Genomic DNA, 23243 nt, shown 5'->3' with positions numbered 1-23243 from the left:
GTAGATCTGACAGCTGTTCGGAGCAGACACTCAGCAGCTAACCCTCTAAAGATGGGCCTCTAAAGACGCATAGGGGGACTCGACTTTGTGGGGGTGTACTTATCTTTCAGCAGGGCAGAAGCCAAGAACAGGACAGGGGTAGGCATAGGTCACAAATGGCAGCAGAGGTGGGACATGGAAATTCAGGGTAGACACTTTTGTTGTATCCATCAGTCTGTGAGGGAGAAAGGGCCTGTGACTGGGAGGGGGGAAGACATGTGGGGGCTTTGGTAACCAGATTGTGGTTGGAGGGCAGGGCTCCAGGTGGTGGGAAACCATCCTGACGACCTATGTGAACAGTGTGGGGGACCATAAGCAGTAGCACGTGTACTTTTAAAGCGTGTGGGCTATGCTAGGGAGAGGAGAGATTTATTTTGCAGACTGGCAGATACAGGGCTTTCCTCCTGCTCTCCGTGGATGCTTCTGGGATCACAGGAACTTACTTTTAGTGTGTTTCACCCCATTTTAAGCTTCTTTAACACCACGGGTTTGCATTCCAGGGTGCGAGTTGGACTGTAGGCTCAGTGTCTGTTTGACTCCTGGCCACTGGGTGGCAGCAATATGCTACCTTGCATTTTAGCCTGCCATCGATTCCATCAAGAAGAAGAAGAAGACAATGTAGTTTTGTTGTAAAGCGAGCACATTCTGTTCCGAAGTGCACCATACTTTGTCAAATTGTGAAAATTGTAAGCACAAATGTAAAAACAAATGTGCACATTGTAAGTGATGTAAGTGTATGTTCTAGCTGTATTTCATATTAGTAGCAATGCAATTTGAGGAAGAGCTGTCAAGATACCTCAGTGTTTAACAAAACATTGTTTGTACATTTAAATATAAATTTGTTTTCAGCTTCAACTGATTAGAAGCCTTGGATGACCAGAGCATTTGGTTCCTGATTGTCATCCATTCTGAAACTGATAAAACATGAAAGGTTGGTCAATTGCCTTCCCCTACACTGAACTCACCCCATAATATTTACTTGATTCTTCTAGGACTTGCTAGTTTTGCATATTCGTGCATGTACAGACATAATTCAGCAGACTGATTCTTAGTCATAATGCATTACATCGGCAAGTGTAAGCTTTCTTTACACACAGGTTCAAAGAGCAATGTGTTTAAACAGAATTTGCCACGTATTTAACAAGAATACTGTGGGGTGACCTCAATGTGTTTGAAAAGGAAATCAATATCTCTGAACATGCTGACCTTGCTGCAGTGCATGGTGGATACACAATTTACTGAGTCTGTTTTAGGTGGATACTACATCCATGCGAAAACATCACCTTGGCAGTGATTGCCTCACTTCACTAAGGATTATGGATTGTTGAATGGCTGATACAGGCCCAAGTAAGAACAGGATAACCTTGCCAGCTTTTAAGGGAGAATTGTATCAGCATGCAAGCACAAAGGTACAGAAAGTTATTCCTGGCGCAGAATCACAAGCTAATAACTTGCTAAGCTAAATGTCATGGAAAGTTTTATAAGATGTCTTTATAGATTAATGTCATGTGAGGAGTTCACAGTGTTCAGCAAGAAGCACTTCAGAGAGGTTTATAACTCACAGACCTGTCATTAGTCCATCCCTTAGGGACATGAGATTCAATTTTCTACATCTATTACAGAAAAGAAAGTACAAATGTTCCCTCAGGTAGTCAATATTTTTCACAAATAAAAAACATTATTCACACAAAATTACCCTGTTCTTTTGATTCTCATCCTTCGTTGCACAAGAATTTAAAAAATGTGTAGACTTACAGCAATGAATATCTAGGATACTAGTTACTCTCCGGATTTGATTTTATGCATTGAAATGAAAAAAGATAGTTTGATTTATAAAAGGATAAGCTCAGATTAATTAGCTCAATTAGCTGCTTTTGAACATTATGGACCTAAAACGTACACGTGAATATGGTGGTCTTTTAAAATGCAAATTTATATGTTTGTTTTTATTGTTTTATGCTTTTGAAATTTTACAGAATGTATGAGCAAATTATATGTTTGAAATTTTCTCCCAGCCCCATTTCAGTGGAGGACTGAACACACGCCTTTGAATGAGTGGTGCTTTTAGCACTGCTAATCTGACTGCGGCTTTGAGTCTTCTAGCAGAGTTATAAAGCATTTTGTAAGGCCGATAACTGAAATCTCCAAACAAGGTCTCATTCCATGTCCGACTTTGAATGTTAGCTATAGATATTAACACATACTGACTTTCAAAAGATCCTTAATTGCTTTTTAACATATGAGTTAAGCTTTACAATGGGAGAGCTTATGGAAATAATACAGAGTGTTTTAAAGGGTAACAGCTGTAACAGTAATCTTTGTTTTGCCAACAGTGTGCAAGCTCACTGAAATCTGTATGTTAACCCATGAATGCTGATGTGAAGAAATTTGCATGTTACAACACATCATTACATGTACTGTACAGTATATCCCTGTAATTAGTGCAGGAGTGTCATGGTTTTGCTCATTAAACAATGCCTCTTTGATGGAAAAATACTTTATTGAACCTTTGAGGTCAAATCTATTCACAGACACATTGAAGTACCATTGTTTTTAGTTATAACAATACAAATCTGAATAAATACATACTTTTAGTGTCATTCAGACCAGGAAAAAGATCTCATTTTAGTAGCAGTCCAGCCAACCGTAGTTCAAAAGCACACGGATCACTCTTCTTGAGTTATAGTGGTATTCACTCTGCCGAGCACCATCTGAGAAGTAAAGGTAGCCTATTGGAGCAAAAAGACAATATTAGTACTGCTGAGAGGAATGAAGAGTGGTAGGTGGGCATGGTGTGAATCAGTTAGAAAGTCGGAGAGAAAAACTTCAGGAACAGTTCAGAAACAGAACTCTTATCAATAATATTGGCTCTAAACTAGAAAAACTTCATGTTTATTTACTCCTGACTACAAATACTATACTTACCATAGTTCTCAAAAGCAGCATCCACCTTTGAGCCAATTCCTGGGAAATCTTGTGCGATGTATCTGGGATACCCATGGTCCATTTTGCCTCTCCTTTCATTAAAGCTGGAAAACATTGCCATTTTAGTTTGGATTCATTTCTCATTGCATGGCCTGACATGTAAAATGCATTCAAAATTTGTCTACAACATAGGGCTCACCTCCAATATCTGTTTTTAACAAAAAAGAGAGTTCTTCCAGTTGAGGCCACATAGACAGCTGAGTCTATCTGGGTGACCCATGAGGGGAAGCCGAAGTTAGAGATGGGTTTGGGATAGCCAGGTAGAATCGTACTACCTCTTACCCCCCAGTACTCTTTACCTGCAAATATAATGGGTTCAGAAATGAGGAGCCAGGTCATTCAGAGTTGGAGTTGGATGTGTAACTAGAAGCTTTATGCTGGAATTTCAGTGGTTACTGTTGTGCCCTTGACAGAGGTAATCAACAACAATTGCTTAAATAAATACAAAGCTGTGCAGTTTTGTGATTAAAAATTAATAAGCTATTCAGATCAGCTCAGACAAATGCCTTTGTTTAGCAGATAAGTAATGTAATGCTGTTTCTCACTAAATGAGTACAGGAGGTGATTGAAGCAATGTGTGTTAACATACCGTTGAAAAGAAAGGCAACATCTTTGCCTGTGAACTCATAAGCAGCATCTACAGAGTGAATGGGAGGCCAGGTGGATTTCACTGTCTTTAACTGGACACCACGGTAATAGCCACTTTTCTTCCAGTAGTACCTAACAGACAAGCAGAGATATATCAAACAACTCGTTTTATGTGAATATGTTTTGACATTGTTTATATAAATATACAAAAGAATACAGAAGAAAACCTTTCCTATTGAGAATTTTACTTTTTACGTGTACTGTCAGACAGAATATATATATATTTTGTCTGACAGGACATGTAAAAAGTAAAATTCTCAATATGAAAGTTTTTCTTCTGTATTTATGTATGAATGTGGATCTCCATACTTGCTTTTCCTTTGAAAAGGAAAGATCAAAAAAGAAAATAGCTTGGGTTAACCACTCACCCATTTTTGAAGAAGTAAAGCTCTCTTCTAATGCTGGTAGCAGCATCGAAAACCAGGTTTCGGTTGCATTGTTCTGGTTTGGGTTCTGGTTTGGGGTCTGGTCTGGGCTCTGGTTTAGGGTCAGGTTTAGGCTCAGGCTTGGGCTCAGGCTTAGGCTCAACTGGTGTCCGAACACCTGAAGAAAAAAGGGAAGAATTATATTATTTGAAGTTCCTTCATCATTCTTCCTTTAGCACACTACAGTTTCTTTTAGCTCCATTCTGTGTTGTATTATGACACTGTTTCAGCTGGTAGAATAGTTACCATATAAAGCTTGGACTCCCAGTCTGTCATCCCGAGGTAGCTGATAGCCTCTTGTGTTCACATACTGATAGGTGGGGTACATCAGTGCATTCCGGTCCCTTGAGTGATCAAGCCCTAGAGCATGACCAAACTCATGGGCAGCCACCAACAGCAGATTTACTCCTACACGGAGAGGTCACACAGTGAAAGATATAAATGACACATTACATGGGGCTTCTTAGGAAAGCTTAATTCCACTTCCTTGATCTAGTGTGGTGTAAATATCTATACCTCTCTGACTGAGGGTCCACTGCTCATCCTCATCGAAGTGTGTGTCTCCACCTTGACCCTCCCCAGGAGAGTTAGCGTGGGCCAGGACACCACTAGGCCCATCAAATGGGTAGAAATCCCCATGATCTGAATGTCAAAGGGAGAGAATGTTGCAGTTTAGTGAATCCTGGCAAACTTTCTACTTAGTGTAGTTAGGACACATATCCTTCTCTGTACTCACCTCCGCCTTTAAACAGGATCATGATGTCTGCAGTGCCGCTGTAGATTTGCTGGAACTTCAAAGGGATTACATCGCTGTACAGTTTGAATGCCTGGGCAATGGTGGCATCCACCTCTCTCTGTCTCAAGTCTGATGTGTACTGGGTTATTCTGTGAGTGATAGTGCAGGGAACATGTATGAGCGGTAAATGTATTTATTCTTCTACGCATTTCTTATCCAGCCCTAATGACTACCGGTACTAAATATCTGTCTGTACAATAAGCCTTTCATGTGGTTAAAGAGGTTTAATCCCCCTCCTTCTGGAGATGCATTACATAACCCACTGTGCAGAATGAGGTGGTTTTTTTTTTTATCAGGTAGCACAGGAACTCAGTAATACCTGTATGTAACTGTGCTCTTCTCCCATTTAGGCTTCCCATAAAAGTGTCCATATCTGCTGACATCAGAGACTCCACACCGCGGCTTCTTCATCACTTCCAGGGTGTTGGAGTCGAGCTTCCCGGTCACCTCCAGGCCGAAGAACTCCTGCATCGACTTCAGCCTCTCTTTAAAGTCCAAAGAGATCCGCCTGGTGTTTGAGCCATTGGATGGAACATCTGGATAGAACAGCGTCAGATAGTCCTAAACAGAAGTCACGACAAACATAAAGTTAGTTATGCAGATGCTAACAAAGAAAGCATGGGTCAGCTTTTAGTAACTGCTGGTTTGGCCCTTTAAAATCCAGGTTCTACTCAAATTTCTGCTACTACTACAACTCCTACTAATACTATTTCAACTCAAGCAACTGGTGTCTGATGATGAGTCTGACTGACTCCCCAGATCAGCCGATGTTGTTGTGTGATATTAACACTGAATGGCATGACTTCCAATACCAATTACATGATGCTGACATGAAGCAATTGTGTGTTACTACCTACATTAATGAAGGTGCCACAGTGGCACAATATTGAAGGCATTGCAGCATAGTAGTTAAGGAGCTGGGCTTGTAACTGGCAAATTACTGGATGGTTTCCCAGGTGTGGTGCTGTACTCTTGAGCAAGTTACTTAATTAACCCATATTGCTTCAGCAAATATAAAATGGATCAAGTGTAAGGCAGGCAAATGAATGTTTAAAAAGTAGATGTGATGCAAATGCATTTCATTGTACAGGAATGAATGTCAGTACATTACCTCTGCTTTTGCCTGATCCTCGGGGGACAGAGTGTCGCCGTTACTCGCAGTTGGGGCAGCCTGACAGAGAGTGAAAACCACCACAGCGATCAGTGCTGAAACCACGTGCCGATCCATTGCTGCTAACCTCTTCTTCTGCAGAGAAGAAAGACTCTTCCTCCAGGCCTGTCCACCTCCTATTTATGACCAGAGTCTGCATGGGTCTGTTGTCGTCACTTCCAGAAGACACAACAATTCCCATGTTTGGGCGGCCTGATAGGCATCCGGTACGGGAATGATTGTTGAATGGGGCATTCCGGGAGGTGTCTGGGCAGGCCCGTGCCCTGAGGATTGCTGCAGTGACGTGGGTGAGGGGGCCCATACAGCTAACTTTTGTCTGCAACAGATCTTGGAACAGATTAAGAGATGATGACTCTTGATGTTTGTCTCCTTTATATAACTTCATGTCAGTGTAAACAATCCCAACCAATTTCCATGTGACATTTGCATACCTATGTTGTAAAACTGTGCTCATGTTTACTTATAGGTAAACATATATATAGGTTTACTTATATGTCTTTCAACACTTATTTTGGCATTTAGGATTAGATTTAAATTAGAATTTACAAAAAAAAACAAAAAAATTAAGGGAATAGTTTGCTACCTTGTTGTCTTTGGCTCTGTTTTTAATCAATTTTATGTACATCAGATATGGAGAGCCTGTTCAAAAACATAGCATATTGTTTATTATTAACAGTGATAGTATGGATGTAATCAAGCGCTGCTTGTACACTCACACATGAATGCATTTTCCTACTTGAGCTGTCAATAATTTTTCTTTAGCCAAAATACATACCATCTTTGATACTTGAATGGGTTCAAAATTAATTTTTGTTTACAGAAGACTCAAATGATTAAATTTTTATACAGTTTGATTAAACATGTTTGTCAGCCAAGGCAAAACTTACCTTGTTTTTATTTTTGTTTTTGTTTCCCAAAGGGAATGTAGCACCTGAGCCCAGGGGTTCTAATGACTGACTTGGTACACAATTATAAAACAAAACTCAGAAGGCTATTAAGTGATGACTAGAAGAAAACTTTTTGCAGCATTCAATTGTGACTTCATTCTAATCTTCAAACAGAATTTGCATCACATCACATGAACGCTCCACAGGGTGGCGGTAGACATCAACATTGAACTCATTCCAGATGGCTGTGCAATGCTACTCAACTTTACATGGTGCTACACTGACTGAGGTGAATTAAAGGACAGGGAAATCAGAAATGACTAGTCCTGAGTAAACTCCTCTCATTTTTTGTTTGTGTCTGATTGTCAGTACATTTTAACGTTGCAACAAATTACAGGCTAGAGCAAGGGCAACTCATACAACTCTGGAGTAGTATGATAAAGAATCTGAGTTGCCCTTGCTCTGGGTCACCTCCAGAATGTCCTTTCTACTTACTACCTTACTTACTTATTCTCTTCACTGCCTGTGGAGCATAAGGCTGCAATATGTCCATGTCATGTCAGGTGGTCTTGGCCACTTTTTCAGCTTCACCCCAGGTAAGCCCAGCCTGAGCTTGACCTTCAATTTCTTGCACTGACAACCATCAGAGGGAAGTCTTGGCAATGGTGTTTTACTTCTTCATTCACCAGGTGTTTTTATGTTTGCAGAAAGAGATTCTTTCTTTGTGAAGTGAGGTGCTACAATACGTACTACAACGCTAAATTTCTTTTTGAATTTAGACATTTATCTTTAAGCAAGTACAATAAGTCAATAGTATTATAGTTCTTGGTGGTTATTACATTATCAGTTGCAGCAATTGTTTTCAGTGAACAGTCGAACCAGTGACTAAAGACCAAAACCCTAGCTAAATATTGCCTCCATTAAATGGCTTTTTAGTGTGCATTATTTATTTGGGATGCTTCATCGAGGCCTACCTCTAATATACTTTTCAGACCACATGAATATATACCATCTTTACCCTTCTACTTGTACTTATTGTAACTTGTACTTAGTGTAACCTTTACTACACTGACAGTCCCATGTAAAATAATCTTTGGTTATTTACTTAGAGTGAACACCTTCACTCTAATTAAATAACCTTCAAACAAAAAACCTAGAACCAAACTAATTCTTCAATAAATCTATTGTATTGTAAATATAGTAGCTATTTGTTTGTTTTGGCTGTAAAATATTAACTGTATTTATTCAATGAATTTAATATTTCTTGCCAGGAAGCTCTCTGTTGTTTGAGAGAACAACCTCAGCAACCTGCACAGTGGTCAGTACATACAGTTTCAAGAACAGATGACCAGCAGTATACAGTACCAGGGTAAGTATCAAAGCAGTATGTGCTGGAAAGTCTTGTCATTGCACAAGTCAAATTAGGAGCTGAGGGTCTGATGTGAATTTTTTTTGTTTTTGTCTTTTTTGGCTTTTGCCAACTCTTTGACTAAATTATGTTTTTTGGTTTGGAATAGTATAATAAATAAATGAAGAGCTCAACTTGGGCAGAATAAAGAAATTAAAATTAATTGAATATAAAGTAATCTTTACTTATATTGTAATTCTTTTGTGCATACTCTCCCCACATCCTAGTCATGTCCTCTGTTTGTTCTGGCCCCAGTGTAGTGGAACGAGCTTGCCATCTTCTTTTTCAGACTGAAGAGCTGCACCCTCAGACTCGGACTGCACCCTCGCTCCTCTACAAAACCATTGACTCTCCTCCTATTGTGTAGTTTCACTACAGGGTATCTTGGATTGCAGTTACTATATGTATTAAACCATGTGCACACTATACAGTATGTCCCAGTAGTGCTACAGACTGAGGCCTGTATGAACGTAATCAGTTCTCTTTTACTCTACTTTATTACATGCGCTTTGTGCTCATTCTTTGTAAGTCATTCTAGAAAAGAGCATTGGGTGATCGGCCAAGTCCAAGACTTTAAATTAAATATACTGAATAAAATCTCTGACATCATACACTGCTTGGAGCAGTACGAATTACAATAAGAATTATAATAAAATGTGTTTTGGAGCTGAAGAGTGATTTCATCATATTAAGAGAAAAAGATCCCTCTACTCAGAAGGAATTCAGATATAAATGAACCAAGGAAAAGGTTTGACTGACTCAAATGAAGACCAGACTACACTTGGAATATATAATGGATATTGTCTATTAAATGTGCAATTTCTTCTTAATTGCACACAATGGAATTGCACAGATAATATCAACAGTGCGTGTTTGATTTCCATTTACTTTCAGGTGACACATGCCTTCTCTGAATAAAGCAGGCATTATTCCAATGTTGTCTAGAGATCCAAGTTATGAGATGTGGAGACCCTTTATCTATTTATTGGTTATGTGCAAAAAATCAAAGTATTATATTGTAACACCAATATATTATTCTAAGCAAACATTGATGTCAACAAAAAAGTAAAAATAGGGAAAATAGATAACAAAACCCACTACACATTAAGAGAAACACACTAAAAACCCTAATAGGCAGATAATTACAGAAGAACTTCATTATTGTAGCTTAATATATGCTTATTCGTATAAGAATTCTGTGCTTATTCATTAAGCAACCATACCATCAGCAACCAAAGATCTTTTAAAATGCAACTTTAAAGAGAGAGAGCATATGTGGCAGCTGGCAGAATTATGAATGAGGAATATATACTACTAGAAAAGATGCAAATGAAGAGGAAATGTGTATGTGAAAAATCACTGAAACACAGGTTACAGATTACAATTATTATCTGAAAGATAGTTGAGATCAGAGCCTACAGTATATCTGAGGGATACTTAAAAACAGGGTCTATGGTAAATCTGAGTAATAGTAAAGAACACGGTGTACAGTATATCTGTGGGACAGCTGAGATTATGGCCTACGGTATATCCGAAGTATAATTGAAATTAGAGCCTATATCTCAGGAAGTTCAGAACTGATGTTGTACAGCTCAGTCACACACTCCTGTAGCTCAGCAGACGCCTCCCTCATCTTCTGTATGAATTTCCTTGTTTCTGATTTTGGACTGGCATCTTCGTTTTCTGTCTCATTGCCAGATTGTGATTCTGATGTAGCTGCAAAACCTTCCCGTCTCATTGCATGTATCTCCCTGGAGTCGTTAGCGATGAAATAGACATCAAGAGCAACAAAGAGGCCAGCAAGTACCCCTGTAACTGCCTCTGCCACACGCACAGCTCTGGCTGCTTGTGCTGCCACCCTGCCAATGTTTACGACGTTAACCAGACGGACAAGTTCTGCCACACCGGCAAGGCCCCTACTGGCTCTAACTGCAGCCTGTCCTACCCCTCTCCCAGAGGACATTGGTTCCACACCACTAATGGATTGGGTCGCGTTCAGTGCCTCACTAACATAATCAATGATCTGGAGGCATGCAACACACAAATCCATCTTATCCTGGACCTCATCCATAATGTTCTGTATGGTGCTGCGAACAGTGGACTGCTTCACCATGTTGGTGATATTTGAGGCTGCACCGGTTACCCCTCCTGCAACAGCCAGTCCAGTTCCCACCCCGGTCACAATCAGAGAGGCACCCAGAGTGAAGGGGGCCAGAATGAGACCCGTAATGCATAGGATGCCCCCTGTTGCACCAACTACCCCTCCAGTCAGACTGCCCGCTGTGGTATTATAATGCATGCGCTCCATTTGGCGAAGAATGTCTTCCAGCTCATTCACTTTTTGCTGGAGTTCTTCAACAATTTTCTTGAACTGTAAAAATAGAAGTTACAGTTTACAGATGTAATTAGCCTTGGTTTGCATTAATTTGTCTGTATTGCATAACAGTGTGCATTGTTTGTGACATATTTGATTTACATATTGATTTAGTAGCAATATAAAAAGACCTGAGACACTGTTAAAGTAAATATCTCCATGAATAAGATAGAGGATATATGGGAGTGTCTGTACAACAACATGAACAATCATTTCAATCAATTTCCACATTTTTCATAGCCAGCAAAATGGCTTAATGCCACATGGGGAGGTTTAACAGGTTACTTTTTATTCAGAATTTTTTACTTTATCTTATCATTTATTTTGAAAAGTAAAAAGAGAGGAGAAGGGTTTTTACCTTTTGAATACAGAATTTTAGAATGAATGGTTTCTTCAGTATGTCATTGACAGACAGTCTGTTCACTGCAAACATCTGCAGGAGATCTTTCCCAAGATGACAAAAATTTGGGAAATGCGTTGAGATGAGTGGGGCTGGATCTATCTTCAGTTTGGAAATTAAATCAGTTTTGCTTAATGCTGAAAACTGAAGCAGAAAGGAATCAGGCAGTCATTAATAACAATTATAACCAAATGCTTGATCTGAAGGTTATATAAAGTGTATTCATTTATGAATTATGTAAGCCGTGTTCAGTCCTATGAAAGAATAGCACTGTTTAACACAACCATATCTGAAAGGAACCCAAAGTAACATTCCATTCAATTTGTGATTTTCTATGTATTGCACAAAGTATAAAATAAAAATGAACATTTGAACTTTAATGATGTTCCATATTATTTCTGTTTTTTGTATATTTGGCATTTGAAACCTTGTTCACTATTTTCATAGTCAATAAAACTAATAGTTGTGCTTATCCATAGCCTGCACTCATGTTCACCTTGACTCATCCTCATGGTGCAATAGCTGTACATAACTAATATTTGTACATTTCCATAGCCTGCACTCATGCATACTTTAATTCATGTTCATTGTGCAATAGCTGTTCATATACCTCATTCATTCCATCCCTATTCCATGTATGTGTCCTGCACTACTGGTGTTGTTTTTTGTAACACTCCTGTTGTTTGGTATATGTTGTTGTCACTTTGAGGCTACATGCAAGCACTATGAGTGACACTGGAACCAGAGTCAAATTCCTTGTATGTGTAGAATCATGCTTGGCAAATTCTGTTTCTGATTCTGATCCTGTTTCTCTTACATGAATTTTAATACTGGAGGACATACAAGTTGTTCACTCTTGTTTAGAGTTTTTTCTTATAATAAAAGAACTTCTAAATTGGGTCTAAAATGTTATGTATGTTTATTAATTCATTTATTAGTTTATTTAGTTGTTTATTAGCTTATGTGCTCTAATAGGTCCTGTTTTCCATTATGGAAAATTATGGATCCACATGTCACCCTTGGCTAAAAAGCTAATTTAGAAGACATGTATGGATTAAAAAAATGGGTAAATGTAGGCGGGGGCTAGTGCTTGGGGAAGTCACTGGGGCACTTGATATACATGAACTACTAAATACTATAGAGACATTACAGGAAATGTGAACACTTTTATAGCGAAGCCTATTATACTGTTAAGTATGGTACATAATATAAATTCATCTGAAAATGAAGAAAGATGCTATAATGAGCAAAGCTGCTTCCAGAAAACGTGCTATTTCTTCTTTGAAAATGAGTATACTGAACTTTTTTTTTAATAAATACATTTATAAATAAATGAATAATACTCACTGCAGCCTCCAGCATGCACAACTCATACAGCACACAGCCCAACGACCAAACATCACTGGAAAAATAGATAAATATAATTTAGTACTATTTTGAAACATACTATCTTAGCAGACTGTCAGCACTCCAGCCTGAGCGGCTGGTTTCTCCCCGTCTGTCAGTGTGGGTGTGTCTTTTGTTTGTTTTTCTGTGCATGTGCTTTTGTTTTGTCACGCCAACCACCTGAAGCCCACCCTGCGCACCTGTTCCCTGTTCTCTCATCACCAGCCCATGTATATATACCCTGCTGTTTCCTTTGTTCATTGCCTGATCGTCTCAGCTTTGTTCCTGTGTTGTTCTTGTCATTTGTTCGTTCCGATCTGTTTGGTTTTTGACTCTGCCTATTCCTGATTCTCCCTTTTTGCCTGCCATTTTTGATACTGTGTTTTTTTTCCTGTGGATTTTTTGGTTATTGACTTTGGACTGGTTTTTTCATTACAACTTTGCCTGTGCGTTTGGATCTGTAATTAAAGGATCTCCTTTTACTGCCTGCTTGTCTGCGCCTGGGTCCTTTCCCTGTTAACCTTGACACAGACTCTTACACAACAAATGGTACTTGCTGTTAGACCAGGGCTTGAACAAATGCTTACCCAAAAAGGACGGAGGAACATCTACTTAAATGACCACTTGGACCAGGTCACGGCAAAACCACTATTCACGTGATCACAATTTGCCATCGAAGAAGTCGGTGTACAGTTCTAGGGCTCAGCCTGTGCTCAAAGTGGACAACTTGATAGCTGAGCGACTCAGAACCTAAACTGTGCTATTTAAAGCTAAAGCACCAAAGAAAAGGGGTGTCTATTAATGCATTTCCAGCAGAGGACAGTAAATGGTGCTAATCACTCTGCTGAACAATTTCTGTAATCGGCTCCAAAGTGATCTTCCTGCCCCATTAATATCTATCGCAGTGTTTCCCAAATCTCTCCTGGAGGACCCCTTGTCCTGCATGTTTTAGATCTCTCCCTGCTCCAACACAGCTGATTCAAATGATCAGTTTGTTTTTAAGCAGCTTCAGGAGTTCATAAGGAGCTGATCATTTGAATCAGCTGTGTTGGAACAGAGAGAGATCTAAAACATGCAGGACAAGGGGTCCTCCAGGAGAGGTTTGGGAAACGCTAGCCCTATTTACTGTCTTCTGCTGGAAATGCATTAGTCTTAGTGCTTTAGCTTTTAAATAGCACAGTTTAGGTTCTCAGCTCAGCTATCAAAATGTCCACTTTGAGCACAGGCTGAGCCCTAGAACCGGACACCGACTTTTTCGATGGCAAAAAAAAGTCACTTTATTGTGACATTGTGCTCTACTCCTCAAGGCAGAACATAGTACTGTACTTGTATAGTATGCACTGACGCAGATGCTTGAGCATTCGCATGAATCATGATTGCTCAAGAGAAAATCTGTAGGTCTATGTTAATTTATTCAAATAATAAATACTTAATTTGTTAATCAATTCAAATTTTCTTAGAGTGTTTAATCTGTTGGCTTGTAGGCAATTATGAGTGCATAAAATTGGAATGTACATACAAATAGTTGTTTGATTTGGCCTAATTATGTAACCCTCTTTGAGAACTGTGGTGCCAAACTAGGCAATATAAATAGCTGAAATTGTATGTCTTGTTATATGTTACATATACTTTCTCTCAGGCTACATATAAGCTGTCTGATAGTTAGAGCCCCATCACTGTTGAGTTGGGTGGGGCCCCTGGAAGTAGGCTGAGGGCTGGCCCCTGAGCTGGCCTCTCTGTATAGAGCTGTGTTTGTTCTGTTCAGCATAACTGGGCTCTAACAACATGACCAGTCTTCATAATTACATTCTTCAGAAATTGAACTGCTGGAGAGGCCTTTTGGGATTGGGGTTCCCTGAAGAAAAATAGTGTCCTCTGAAACGCTAATATGAATCCAGGCACGTAAAGGTGTTTTTAACTGTATGTGGCAGAGCAAAATTTATTTAAATTTACTGTTTATTTATACAAAGGTTGTTCTGGGAGTTCAAAAATGGAGTTCCTTTTAGATAAGTAAGTATATATGGGTACACAACTATGGAAAACTTAAAATTTTTCATATTAGTAGTTATGGTAGCATTCATGCATTCATTTTACCTCACTGATTTTGTCATATCTTGTCATATGTTTCTAGAATAACAAAAGGAGGGTTTGCACACACATGAAATAATATACTGATATATTCATTTATATTCATATGTGGTTAGTATTAGCAACAAGCATTAACAAGAATTATGCTTGCATATATTATGGTATCAAATCTACATTTTAATAAGCAGCAATATTCTTGTTTTTCTCCTGTGAACAAGACTTTAATATAGAGCAAAGTATATAAAGTACCTTGTAGCAAAGGGCGAGAGCAGTCGCCCTGCCCGGCCTTGAACCCGGGTCTACGGGGTACCAACCATGCGACTTTGACCGCGACGCCAAAGAGCCAGGCTTGTTGGTATGGCAGTCAAAGCGCATACTCAACCGTAGTGACGGCAGTCCGTCACACAGCCCTCCCCTTCGGGAAGCGCGCCCATGCGCTTCACGCACCATGGCGTCCCTCACGCATTCTCGTGCCGTACTTCTCCCATCCCAGGGTGCCCCACTCACCAGTGCTTCACCCGTCTCTGGGGTCCCTCACATACCTTTTCTCATCATGTGACTTGCCTTCCAAAATCTCCAGAGGTGTGTAATATTGTGACTGCAATTCTGATCTTGCCAAAGTGCTGACAGAACAGAAACAGTTTATTTAAATGGCACTGATATGTCAAGAGTTTGTCTCATTTAAAAGCCTGTGTTAATAGTCAAATCAAGACAGCCTTAAATGGGATTCTCTTTCAGCTGAACAATTTCACTCAGAATCAGGACTGATATCACAAACAATAACAGTCTGCTGTAAACAACTGGGATAAAGTATTGCTATACAACTCCAGTGCCATGTCCAACAAATGGTTTTATTAGTCCATACAACTCAAGATAACTATCTGATGCAAGAAAATTAAAAAAAAAAAAATTATTGAAGATGATATATACAAATTTGGTTCTGGTTATGGTCCAGCTGTTATAGTTTTTCTGCTGTAGAGTAGGAGCCAGACTGATTCCCTTACAGTCATTTAGACACCATACACAGTAGTTTTGTTTTTGTCATTCAGACTATTTTCAGCTCATCCTGCTATCATGGCAGATGCCAAATTACTTGGAATGGGAAATGGAGGAAAGCAAATACTAATGCAATTGCTACAAATATTATGGAATCCATTCCAAAAATTCAGCCTTGGACTGTAAAAGAAGTCCAGGCAGTCATCTGGCCATATGCCAGTATTCAATGGAAATCATGTGCTATAACTTTAGTTGCAGTCAATACAGTATGGCAGCAATTGTGCAGTACAAGGTAAGCCAGCTCTATCTCCACCTTATGTTATCCTTGTTCAAGTGGAGTATCAACTATAACTGATTCATTGGACATTCTCCTAAAGCAATGGCCGTACCTTTGTTTTAGAACTAGATAAAGAAGTGATACTAGCTGATAAGGGAAACATCTAAGGCAGGTAGCCTCAGAAATTAAGACCATTGTCATTGAAAAGTAGAAAAGAAATGATAATCATTGGACAGTTATGAATTTAGACTGTGCACACTAGTCCTGAAGTGAAATGAATTGGACAGCACTGATCTTAGGTACTCACAACCCCTGAGAAGTGACTGTTCAGCTCCGTTTTATATCTTGTGGCAATTCATATGAATACATTTTTAAATATATAAAAAATTAATGTACTTTCATATGAAAAAGTTAGCTCTTCGCTAATTTGAGTGTGGGTTTCATATTAGCAGTAATATAAAAGACAAAGTACCTATCAAGGCCTCTTGTAATTCCACTTGTATCCAATCGAATTATCCCAGCTTTGGTCAAGAAAATGTTCTGGTTGGATATAAAATGTATCAAAATATTGGTGAAATTCATTACTATTACTTAACAAAATAAAGTTTTATATTGGTCATGTCATTTAAACCAAATAAAATCGCTATCATTACATCATTATTTCAGTTCATTTCTTTTTCTTTTTTTTTTTTTTGCTTGGATTTAATTGTTGCTCTCACAGACTCCTGATGCCAAAACACCCAGTCAATAAAAGAGAAAACAAAATTGACAAAATTCAATGTGCATATTCACTGTTTAGTATGGGAGGGTCTGCAAAAGTCTTCCAGAATTAAGATTATAATTCATTAACTTTTCAATTCGATCATTTAATTCTGTGACAAACAAACATAAAAAATGTAGTACTATTTGCTCACAACATGGCATTTCTGGAACATGGTCAAGTAAAAAGTTAAATGTTTTCTTTCAGTCAAAATTGTCTGCACCTGAGGTTTTAGGTCCTTGTGAGGAATGCCCTGGTCATGCAGATATTTCAAGGCCATGCAGATTTGTACAAACAAATCCAGGACCTGTGAATTTAGACATGGATAGTGGATAGTGGATATATTTTTTAGGTGCCACAGGAAAAGCAAACAAAAACATCTTATTGAAACAAACATAATAAGGAACTATCATTTTTCCATAGATTATATGACTGCAAATATACATCTATAGGAAAAGCATGTTCAGTATTATGAAATCTCACCTAACGCTTACAGTGTGTGATTACCATACTCAGATCTTTTTGAGCTGGCTTACCTGCTCCTCTGAGAAACGTCTGCGAGTTTTTTTCTGCCTGGCAATTGTTTGGGAGAAATCTCCACCCTCGCAGTACTCCATGACTACACACATTGTATCCCTGTCTGAAAAGGGAGTATTATTTTCATGTTTATGAATACATAACTGTAACCACATATGTATGGTATTATTTATTTATTGAATATGTTATGTAGAATAACAGGTAAAAGTACAGGGAAAGACAAAGTGTTGGCAAGGACAAAATTTCCATCACCCTGGACAACAGCATGATATCCCAAAACCCCATGGTTTTAGGTGGCTTGCTGTGGTGATCTGTGTTGACCATTAAATTTATATTTTATTCATGGAAATATAACAGCTACTAAAATAAAAACAGCTCAATGCATTGCATGACCACTTTGCAAAAATAAAAAAAGTGGTGAAGAGAGTGCAGTTGACAAATGAGGTAGAGATAAGGAGAGGAAAGGCATTGTCCATCTGGCTTCCCTCTCTGGTAGGAATGAGTCACTTCCCATCTGAGTCACTTCCAAGAAGTAGCAATCCATTTAGCAGAGTATGCAACAAACAGTGCACAGGCAGTGCACAAGTGGCAGAATATTAAAACCTTCATATACAGTATCAAGAATATGGTCATATGAACTCTGTCAGCTAGGTTACACTATTTATTATCCATATTATTACAAGATTATCCATATATTTATCTTGACACACTGAATTGTGTAAAGCTGTTTGTTACCTGCCATTTGTAGCAGTTTTGAGGTATGGCGAGAATTGTTTTAAATTATGCTTGTTCTCTTTATTGCAATAGTTCTGAAACTTTTTTGCCTATTTTTTGTGATTTGTGATAAAACCTCCTAACTCAGGTACATGAAATATGACAAATTCAGCAACTTTCAAACAGTTTGCATAAACTACTGAAATTTATTAGATTATATTAGATTAGATTCAATTTTATTGTCATTGTGCAGAGTAGAGGTACAAAGCCAATGAAATGCAGTTAGCATCTAACCAGAAGTGCAAAAGAATAGTATTATTTACAGAAAGTGTGGGTAAGAGTAATTATTCCAGTATAGGTGATACTATATTTTACAGTATGTACAATGTTAACAGATTATTAAATATGTATAATATATTAATGTGTTATACATAGGGGGTGAAGTGGAGTGTATATATAAGGGTTGTATGTACAGTATAGACAAGATATGTACAGATGGTTGTATCTGCTATATGTGAAGTTTGCATTACTGTTGTGACCCTAAATATGTTTATGATAAATTAAACCTAGTTTCACCGCCTCAACTGTTAAGATTAAGAAATATTGTCTCGGTTGAAATGATCTTATGAGCGTGGGTGTGTTAGATTTAAAGGCATTACCTTTATGTGTCTGTTTCCACTTTAGAATGTTGGGATGTTTCAGATTTGTTAGAGTACCCACCGCTGCTTGTATTTCTCTCTGGAGATTCTCGGGCACCTGCAAAGCATAACAAGCAGCATATGCCTGCTTCAGTTTTGGTTATGGTATATTTTTGATTCCCAGCATTTTGGGAATATTATCCATACTAATAAAATAAAAGAAATAAAATGCCACCTATAAAAGTCTTTACTTACATTTTTTATTCTGATCTCCTTTGCAATATATTGCATTTGATCTTTTTTATCTTTCACTAGAACAGTTCTCACAAAATCTGTCTGCACAACTTCTCCCACCAGGGTGTATCCACGCTTCTCTAGAAGGCTCTGTTCATTTCCCATCGTGATAAACTCTAGATTGACAATGACAGGGCAAGAATATTTGTTTAGGTTAATAGGAATTCACTATACATTGTCATATATGGTAGTCTTATGCTTTTGCGCATATACTGTGTGATATACAATAATACAGAGAAACGGGGACTACGGGACCTTGGGGAGTTCATAGAGAAGTGTTCACGTATGTCGGTGTGCTGCCTGACGGTGATTTATTAAAACGAGCAAAAGCTAAATAAAGCCTGGATCGCAATTATTTACATACATGTTATTGCTTGTATTAATATAAATTAGCCTATGGCATTATTTTAATATGCCATGTATCGATTCTTAAAAATTACACAAATGTATAGGCCTAACTATAATATTTTGTAAAAAGTTACGGTTACAGGATGTCTGCTTTTCCTTTCATCTGAACATCATCAACAGATGTTGCTCTTCTCTTATATGGCGGGAAAATGGTATTATTTGTGTTTAAGCAAAACCTTTTTCTGATCACCTGTAACTTTCAATTTCAGAATCAAAATGAAAAAAATCTTACCTTGTAGGATGTTGTTTATATTATTGGAATTAATTGTTGTTTGTATTACTGGAACTGGAAATAAAATGCCAGGTCAGGAGGTAAGCTGACAGTTGCCGCCGAGTTGAGCCTCTCAATCAGGGATGTTAATTGCGAACTGCGGGTGCGTTGTTGAGCCGGGGTTATTGAAGGATTGTTCTGAATTGTCGTTACCGGGGGGGTGTTGCTTCTTTTTAGTTTTGGTTTTGATTTTGTTCTGGTCAGTTTGGCCGGCCAGTTCTTTTTTCTTTTGTGCGGAGCGACTGTCGGCGGAGCACTGCAGACAGAAAAATAAATAAATTGGGCTAAACACACAGCTCTTTTAAAAAAATCTTCATTGGAAAAAGCATTTACATCCCACCTCCCACATCACCCAAACTTGAGTATCCCACAAAGCACTGTAAAATCGAGAAATGGAAGGAGCACTCCCCAGAATCTTTGTCGACCAGGTACGAAGAAGGGCATTGGTCAGAGAAGCAACCAAGGACCACTGCTTATCATTTTGACAACACCATCCCGACTACGAAGTATATGGCAATGGCAGCATTATGTTATTGGGTTGCTTTTCATCAGCAGAGACTAGTATGCTTGTCAAAATCAAAGTATGAATGGAGAGAGAAAAAATTAGGTAGAGCCTTCAGTAAAATCTCAAACAGTCTGCAAAAGACCTGAAACTGGGATGGAGATCTATCTTGCAACAGGACAATGACCCCAAACACAAAGCCAAAGCAGCCCTAGAGTGGCTTAAAAAACAAGAAATTGAATGTGCCAAATTGAGTGGCCAAATCAAAGTCAAAGGTGGTTTAACTTTCAAGTTAAACTTGGTTTAATCCAGTTTAACTTTCAAGAATAAGGCAATCTGTTGTCTTATGAGGGAGGGAGGCTGTGTTTTGATGTGCTTTTTCAACACTGGATTGGGTTTTTTTTCCCTAAAACAAGTCAACATAAGCATAGAACATGCCTTCAGTCTTTCAAAAGTTACAATACCTGGATCACAGTGCCAACTTTTTTTTTGGTGTAATGGAAATTCATCTGCTGTTTTCCATGTATGATTCTTTTGAGGACAAATGTCTGCTGAGTTTTACTTCACTTGTAAGTCACTTTGGATAAAAGCATCTGCCAAATAAATGTAAATGTAAAATGCACAACTTGCAATGCTAATCTGACATGGGGAGCAACCCACATGTAAGAGGGCAATTAATTTGATTCTTGTTACATCAACCATACAAGTGCAGTGTGTAAACTTGCTTGGTTTTATTATATTAGTGCAGTTAAAACTGATAATGTTACAAAGTGTCAGTCATGCTGTAAGACCTAGGCAACAACCTGAGTCTCCAGGATGACACTAAGTGGCCACACCAGCTCAGCAGTAATGAAGCAGGTCTCACGATTCCCAGGGAAAGATTTTTATTCATTACTTAAGGCAAAATGGGAGCCACCAATGTTCCTCATAGAGGGAGTGCAGACACGAAAACCAAAACAAAATTCCAATAGAAGAACAAAAAAAACAAGTTAATAACTTAAACAAAATGAACTCAAATTAGTCAGCTGCACCCAGCTGCAGCATGCAGGCCTGCACAGACACCAGCTCAGCTCAGGGCGCGCGCTTCCTCTGACCACCTCCTTCCCCGAGCAGCTGGCTTCCTCCACACACCGAGACCGCGCATCAGGGAGGGAGGGAGGGAGAGAGAGCGGGAGAACACAAACAACCAAGGTACATGGTACCTACTTAAACTGCAAAACTAAACAAAACGTAACGAGTACTATAACTAAATATAACGATAACTGGAGGAGTGTTGTTTAATGGACTGAAAACCAAACCCGGAAATCATTCGGAACTACATTACATAGTACCGAACTACTGTGCTGTAGGAAACCGGCTAGCAACTAGTGAGGCACCCATCATACGCCTGAGCACACTCGCTATGCGTAGCGATCTCCCTGCGTTTATTTTAGGAACGAAGGGACAGTGGAGAAGCATCAGTTAGCTTCTCCACACATGCCTAACATTGGGCTAGAAAATAGTGGCAACTTTGCACACAGAATACAATCACTGTTGCTGAAGTTAAGGCAAGACACGGTAGGCAAAAATGACGTTTTTGCTTCCACTCATCAGTTTTCAGATTTTTGGTTAGTTAGCTTCTATAACATGTCTTCTACAACACTATTGTCATAAAATGTACAAACTACACACAAATATGTTTATTTTACTACATTTTGTCTACTTAAGTCCTCTAATTTTTTTTGAAAGTTTAGCCAATGTTAGCATTTTTGAGCGCGATATAACTCCGCGATCTTTCATATAACCATAGAGTGTAATACCTCGTTGTAAAGCTCGTGTTCTGTAGCACAACGCTGGCTGCATATATGGCCATTTTCCTTCTTGCGACGACAAACAGTGAACAAACCGAGTGATGAAATGGTTGCTTCTTCGTAGAATTCGTGTTAAGCCTTGTAAAAATAGACCTGATCAGTTATCAATTGCCAGAAGAAGAGTAACTGCCAGGCTAAGTAAGCCTGATCCTAAAATTGACGACGAGTCTGCCAGAGACAGAGTGAAGCAATGCTGTGCAAAGCGTAAATTTGTTAAGGCTAATTTGAAGGCTAATTTATAAGAGAAAGTCTTTTGCAATGTAATTTGATTAGCTAAGTTCCATAACACCTCACTGACATTAATGTTAGCTATCTAACCAAGATTGCTTACCATCAGGTTAACTAGCCACATACATGTAGGATCCTCAAAAACATTTACCAGTTTGTAAATGATCAACAGGGTTATTGTGGGTGTGTTATTGGGGGTATGAAAACAAAGACACTCATACGACTCCTGCCCGCAGCTGTTCTCCTTTCCCACCCTGCCACTAACTCCAGTCCTCCCCTTCCTGGACCCAGATAGCAGGAGCGTAATCCCACACACCATAAACTGCAGTACACTCTGATCTGGCACCCCCGCCACCCGGGGGAGAAAGGACCACTCTTCCACACCGGGGGGGTCCTACCACTGCAGGGGAGGCTCCACACACAGACTTACACCACGCAGACACACAACACAAAAGGAACTATAAGGGGGGACGTAGCTCGGCCCACGCCACCGTGCCATTCACCGCTGTCAGGAGAAACTCCTGACACTTATCTGTGTGGATTAATGACAACATTAACAGTTTAGTATAGCTCATTTTCCATAACATTTTAGTTTAAGTTGGTCTAACGTGATGATATAAAAACATAAAGTGGATATTTTTCTCGAATGACCATATAATAAAAACATTGCAACTCACCATGGCGCTGAATCAGTGGGAGCCCTGAGCTTGTTTCCCAGCAACAAGACGGTCCCATCTAGGGGTGATGGGAGACAGTGACACCCGAAGTGTGTTCCTTATGTCCAGTTTACTCTGTAATTAGGGGCTAAGCACCGTAGGTGCAAGGCACCTATTGTAATTGTTAGAATTTTTCACTAGTATTATACTTTCTGCAATAGGAGTCTACGGTAGCCCGTAGAACCCCTTGGTGGATTTTTATGAAATTTGGCGTTAAAGTCCACCATATTGGCCGCTGTTGTCCAATGAAATTCCATGGCGAAGACGCCAAAACAGCAAGTGAGCCATATGTCAGCAATGCTTAGTTGGAGTCACGCCAAACTTGGTATACTTTATTGCCAGGGAGAATATTGGGTATCCACCAAGTTTTGTGAAATTTGGCCACATAGGGGTGCTATACCAGAAAAAAAAAAAAAAAAATTCAAATGCCTCTCACTTTCGAACC

General features: G+C 39.0%; 2 protein-coding genes and 1 long non-coding RNA gene across 3 annotated transcripts; all 3 read right to left on the bottom strand.

The window, feature by feature from the left end:
• Positions 1-2520: 2520 nt before the first annotated feature.
• Positions 2521-6166, bottom strand: mmp30 (matrix metallopeptidase 30). The gene is made up of 10 exons (XM_036525451.1): positions 6005-6166; positions 5213-5454; positions 4834-4982; positions 4614-4739; positions 4344-4505; positions 4041-4215; positions 3614-3744; positions 3164-3323; positions 2965-3068; positions 2521-2768 (listed from the first exon to the last, which is right to left on the bottom strand). Exons 1-10 carry the CDS (start codon positions 6119-6121, stop codon positions 2665-2667), a joined length of 1470 nt encoding a protein of 489 aa, XP_036381344.1. The 5' UTR covers positions 6122-6166; the 3' UTR covers positions 2521-2664.
• Positions 6167-9914: 3748 nt separating this feature from the next.
• On the bottom strand, positions 9915-18837 carry LOC118774115 (apolipoprotein L3-like). The gene is made up of 8 exons (XM_036523271.1): positions 18785-18837; positions 18551-18647; positions 17177-17280; positions 16864-16947; positions 16353-16420; positions 15150-15230; positions 12481-12535; positions 9915-10730 (listed from the first exon to the last, which is right to left on the bottom strand). The coding sequence occupies exons 1-8, from the start codon at positions 18818-18820 to the stop codon at positions 9915-9917; spliced, it is 1341 nt and encodes a 446-aa protein (XP_036379164.1). The 5' UTR covers positions 18821-18837.
• LOC118773921 lies at positions 10659-12517 on the bottom strand. The gene is made up of 3 exons (XR_005004790.1): positions 12481-12517; positions 11092-11277; positions 10659-10730 (listed from the first exon to the last, which is right to left on the bottom strand). It is a non-coding gene; the product is annotated as an uncharacterized LOC118773921 (long non-coding RNA).
• Positions 18838-23243: the final 4406 nt, after the last annotated feature.

The sequence above is a fragment of the Megalops cyprinoides genome, chromosome 3 (genome assembly GCF_013368585.1).
Source record: "Megalops cyprinoides isolate fMegCyp1 chromosome 3, fMegCyp1.pri, whole genome shotgun sequence".
NCBI classification, from domain to species: domain Eukaryota; kingdom Metazoa; phylum Chordata; class Actinopteri; order Elopiformes; family Megalopidae; genus Megalops; species Megalops cyprinoides.
The sequence above is the reverse complement of the archived record's forward strand: the minus strand, read 5'-3'. Positions and strand labels throughout refer to the sequence as shown.